Source organism: Nanorana parkeri, unplaced genomic scaffold, assembly GCF_000935625.1.
Source record: "Nanorana parkeri isolate BGI_ZX_2015 unplaced genomic scaffold, ASM93562v1 scaffold549, whole genome shotgun sequence".
Lineage (NCBI taxonomy): Eukaryota > Metazoa > Chordata > Amphibia > Anura > Dicroglossidae > Nanorana > Nanorana parkeri.
Genome location: NW_017306817.1, coordinates 305,688 through 311,430, shown reverse-complemented (window position 1 = coordinate 311,430; position 5,743 = coordinate 305,688). Strand labels below are relative to the sequence as shown.

General features: G+C 38.7%; 1 protein-coding gene across 1 annotated transcript in view; it reads left to right on the top strand.

Moving 5' to 3' along the window:
* WNT1 (Wnt family member 1) overlaps positions 1–1,402 on the top strand; it is a 9,176-nt gene extending 7,774 nt beyond the window's left edge. Inside the window, exon 4 of the mRNA XM_018561884.1 lies at positions 911–1,402. Within this exon, the coding sequence (XP_018417386.1) occupies positions 911–1,402 (492 nt within the window). The remainder of the gene's footprint in view (positions 1–910) is intronic.
* The last annotated feature ends 4,341 nt before the right edge of the window (positions 1,403–5,743 follow it).

Genomic DNA, 5,743 nt, shown 5'->3' with positions numbered 1-5,743 from the left:
AGTAACCCCCCCCCCCCCCCCCCCCCCCAAAAAAAAAAAAAAGCTTTTTGGGTCCTCAATATTGCTGGTGATTAAATAAAGCTGACAACATCTCTATCTAATGCCTGAATGTAATTGCTTTGGGAATTCAAGTACTCATTGTTTATCTTCATACACATATTGTTTTGCTACTGTGTCAAATCTATGTGTAGCTTAAATAGTACCACCAGCCAAAAGTGCTTTTGTATGCTTTGACTATAGTGACAATGCATTGAACATTCTGACAAATGTATTCCCCAGAGGATTTCCCTTACTTCCTGCCCTAGTGACAGTGGTCACAGAGATAGAAAAATAAATAAAATCTCCCCAACAGGCACTCTTTTATATAGTAGAGTGGGAAGGGTTCGAACTGTCAAGTTTTTATTGTTGAATATGTCTCCTTCGTGGAGATTTTCCCTCACTTCCTCCTCTGTTTCCAGTGGTCACCGGGAGAGAGAGTGAGAGGAAATCTCTTCAAAAGGGACCATTACCGCAAAAGACATGCCCTCTCCATCCAAAGGTCAAACAAGAAAAATGTTGGAATCCCACTTAGCACTACCAATTTTAATTTAATCCTCTTTTTATAAGGTAGAAAAATAAAGTGGTTATCAGATGGCAATTATAAGGTTTACCATTAAACATTACAGTACTGTCCTATATGACAACTTGTTTGCTATATGACAGAGATCCGGTCACAACATACTGATGATATATTATGTTAACATAATAATGATACATCATGATAATTATATCCTTTTTGATTATTTATAATATTATTAAAAGCCATTATCATGAACACTCCATGTTCTTATTCTTGTAATTTGTGATTATTTACTAAATTAATGTGTGAATTTTGGAACATTGTGTCAATTTCTCTCTCTATGCTTTTCAGACAGTACTGTCAGAGATGCGGCAGGAATGCAAATGTCATGGAATGTCAGGATCCTGCTCCCTACGAACCTGTTGGATGCGCCTTCCCACCTTCCGAGCAGTTGGCGATGCATTAAAAGACCGCTTTGATGGTGCTTCTAAAGTCACATACAGTAACAACGGCAGCAACCGTGGTAGTTCTCGAAGTGATGTGCCACACCTGGAACCAGAGAACCCCACTCATGCGATGCCTTCTGTTAGAGATCTTGTATATTTTGAGAAGTCCCCAAACTTCTGCAGTGCCAGTGAAAAAACTGGAACGCCAGGTACAACAGGACGAATATGTAACAGCACCTCCTTAGGCCTGGATGGCTGTGAACTTCTGTGTTGCGGGCGTGGTTACAGGAGCCGAGCTGAAAAAGTCACTGAACGTTGTCATTGCACCTTTCACTGGTGTTGTCATGTCACCTGCTTGAACTGCACTACTACACAAGTGGTTCATGAATGCTTGTGACAGTTGTTCCTATGCACTTTGCAGTAAATGGACAGCTTGTCTTCCCTCATCAAAGACCAGGGTAGAAAAATTGTATCTGCCAGTCAGGAATCAGTACTGGCACATTGACACTCAAAAAAGGCTACCAAATCAGGGACACAAGGAACTGATATACTGTATAACACTCAAAGGTCATGTTTTACACTGAGAACAACCATTTTTCATACTCTATATAACAGGCATAACACAGAACTGTATAATACACTTAGTTACTGTATCTATAACAATTAAGGTCATCTAGCACTGATAATATTGCACTGATTTATCTGCTTTAACCTCATATACCTAAACATAGCAATTATTAATGCCAAACCATGGTACCTCAAGTAAAGCAATAGACAGAAGTTGATGATATCAAAGAAACTGTTTGCCAAAAAGGATTAGTATCCCTAGGCTACGTTATAACTACATATGGCATCAAGGAGGAAACTCCTGGGCCTTCAAGGTCCGAAGGTTCAAGCAGTCCAGGGGTTGAATCGGACCTCTGAAGGTCCCTGTGCTGATTATAAAGCGGGGTCATGTGGATTTTACGCACATCTCTGTACTTAAAGCAAAGGGGAACTTTGTTGAGGGTATCTCAACTGTGGTGTTACCTAGAAGGCTACTGTTATTGTATTTATATCATATCTCTTGTGGTAGAGTCCAGAGTTGAAGAGGCATCTAAGCATCAACAGTACTGGAGCCAGTGATATAGAGAAGAAAGTCTAAGAAGATTAAACAAAATAAAGCACATAGGTCTGGGATCCAGGACCTTCCCTCATCTCAGAATAGTAGCGATGTAGGCAAATAAACATAACTGAACTGATGTCATTCACAGAATGACATACAAGAAGCAGCACAGTTCATGTAGGAGTAAATGATAGGTTAAAACTTTAATGAATATTTGTCAGGAAGAAGCATTATGACAGAATACCCCACTGGGAATAATATTAGATTCTGGATATCACAAAAGCCATTTTATTTACTCTCTCAGCTGGACAAGCGGTGGGAACATAACTGAAGATGTTGTGTTCCCAATATCTGAATGTCTTGCTTAGTGTACAGGCCAAATAGACCCCTTTACGGGCCCAACTGAACAGCTCTGAAGCAAGAAATTAACACTTGTCATGCAATGCCATCACTTCAGAGATCTCCGTATTAATACACACAGAACTACTTGTAAAACAAATTTGTGCATATGATCTCCTTGAAAGATTGACTGTATATTGTTCATAGAACCAAATGTGCTTTATCATTTAACAGGCAGACATCTACTAATGTCTGCCATTTTCTCTTTCCAGTAATACATATGTAGTGGGAAGTGATTTTTTTTTAATTATTATGGACAAGCTTGCTAAATACAAATTCCTAATTTACTTTATATCACTCGGACACAAGTATGTTGTATAGGGGGCCGTATAAAATATTTATTATAGGTAATGCTGAAGAAGACTGTAATTGAATGAAGACTTACTAGAGGAAATGGTCAAAGACTGTTCTACAGGAATGGTTGGAGAATTAAGTCATCTTGTGATAGACAGTCAGAGATTAGGGACATGTTACATTATACAGCTAGTTATCACTGCTATTAGAGGCCCTTCACAAATCAATGCTCCCACTTCTGACTGCTAGGGTCCAAGGACTTCAGACACCAAAGGGACACTTAAAGAGACACCATCATTAAGCTGAAAAGGTCATAAATATTTTTAAAATCAAAATATTATTCTATGTGAGTCTTACTCCTGGTAAACCAGATTTCAAAATCTAGTTATGCTCCAAATTTATAGCAAAGTTTCCCGTAATAACAGTTTCACAATGGGCATAATTTCCGAAAGCTTCCGCGCAGAAAACAGCGGTGTTCCCCATTGCAATCAGTTAGGATTGCACTAGAAAAATAATGGCTGGAACATGAATTGTTGCATTTGGCAACACCTCTAACTTTCATCTCTCTTTTTCATGAATGAGATGTTTTGCTTTTCTAAGTAGATTACTCTGTGTGACTCTGTCATAATCAGTTGGGGACAAATAATGAGCTACATTGAGAAGTATGTTAAAACCAGTACCATTTGGTTATTACAATTGATTCTAAAAATGCCATACAAGACAGAAATGCTAAAAATTCAAGTTTATCATTAGACCGAAAACAAAAATGGATTATGACTTACCAAACTTACTTACTTTGCTTTATATTGCAAGGGTAGCTTATTGGTTTGCCCGGAGATGGGTGGGCTTTAACCAAGGTTCTGAAAGCTGTACTACTAATAAGTGCTAGCTTATATTTAAAGACAATCTGTCATAAGAGCACTTTGACATGTATCACCTCATTATTTAAAGTAACTTGTTGCTACAGAGCCTGTCAACATCCTGATTAACACTAAATTCAGACTGGCAAAGCCATTCAAGAACTTACCTGCAGTTTGCAGAGCTACTAGCTCTGTACATTTGTCTCTTGTAGAGTCAGAGATGTAAATATTTTGTTAAAAAGGGCAATGATTTTCCACTGCTGATTGTTCAGCAATGCCATGGTGAATGTAAGAAGCTTTCATGGTTATAATCTTTCAGGCTGCTCTAGAACGCTGATCTTGCTTTGCATATGCAACCGATTTGCCATAACAAATATATAGGTTGACTTTTCTTAAATACCACTTATTTGTATTTCAGCAATTTATCTTAACTTTAAAACAAGACAGTAATATAAACTGGAGTAAAAGAAAAAAAACCCATAGAAAACATTCAGGTAATTGGTTTTATGTACATAGGTATGTCAGAAAAATATTACCTAGACTCTGGCTGGCTGGTTGACTCGTTAGTCTTGTTTTAAAAAATAAGTCATAAGGCAGCAGACCTAAAATAGGTGAAATCAGTTCATCCATAAATCAGCTTTTCAATTTTTAAGTTCAATGATTATATACACGTAATTATTTGATAACACTCTGTTCCACAGGTTTCTCTATACATTCTTTAATAAGCACTTATTCTAAATGTGTCCAGTGTATTGTTATCCTTTTACATAGGATATAACAATAAGGGGGACAGAGAGGGCAGCTTCTTCTGGGCCATTGAGTCAGGGGCCCCTACCATGAGGCCTCATCTACCAGCTGTATACTCGCTTTTCATTGTGTACATAATAAAGCAGCATTTCTACTTACCTTCACCCCTTTTCCTTTGTCTTAATAGCTGCCAAAAGCCTATCTCCAAGTATTGAAAAAAACTCCTCTTGCAGTGGGGCTACCCCTGCACTTTAAGGGTTAACTGCTCATTAATGTCTAGGGGATTTATGTAAAGGTCTTTTACTGACATGATCCCCAGCAGTCAGCGCTCTCCTCTCAGCCCTACACTTCGGTTTGTGCATGCTTATGTCGCATGGCATCTTCAGGTATAATGCAGAACTATGGGCCCTGCATTAGAAGTGATGATGTAAGCAGGCCTCCGACTGCTGGAGTGAAAGGGGGGAGAAACTGCGGAGGCCAGTCTTGGAGCTTGTAGGAACAGATAAGTAGGAGTCCTTTACACAATACCTCTAGATACAAATGAGTAGTGAACTCTTATAGTGTGGGGGCAGCTTGTGTCTTTTTACCTGTACATAGGCTTTAAGTCTTTAGTAGACATATGCAGATTGAAAAGGTGGATTTTTACCCAAATGTCAAAACAGCATTATCTTAAAGTGATATTTAAGTCAAAAGGATTTTAAGCTATTTCCAATGCTGCTGAAATCACTTACAATGGATGCTACTCCTTGATGTTAAAAGTTTTAGTTTCCTGTAGAATCAGCTGGTCCTCTGAGCACTGGTCCTGACTTCCTGTTTTAGAGTGACTCCTTTCTCAAGCAGAATGCTATGCAGTCACCCTTGTGTGTGCTAGTGAGTTGTGTGTGTTCCCACAAACACTCAAACACAGCAAATCAAGCTACTTCCCTCCCCACTGGCCCCTTCTCTTCCCTCCTCCAAGCTTGTAGATGAACAGTTACTGGAGTCTGCACTATCCTTTGTGAGCGTGTACTGGACAGGAAGTTCAGGGAAGCTGAGCTGAGAGACTTGGAAGTAGCTGTTCAGAAACATGATGATTGTAAGTGTTTGGGCACAAATGTAAAGCAATGATTTGCTGGACAATGTATATTTGTTTGATTTGGAATCATTATTGAAAAAAAAAAAACGTTTAAGAGTTTAAGATATTAGGTGGCCCGGTTTAAAATTAGGCCCAGGGCTTTGTGGCTTTTAGTGACACCTCTGCCTTTAGTGATAGTAAAATGTGCAAACCTCCTATTTAAGACACAGAACTTAAAATGTACAAGTTCCCATAACAACATCTTATGACTGAGCTGCT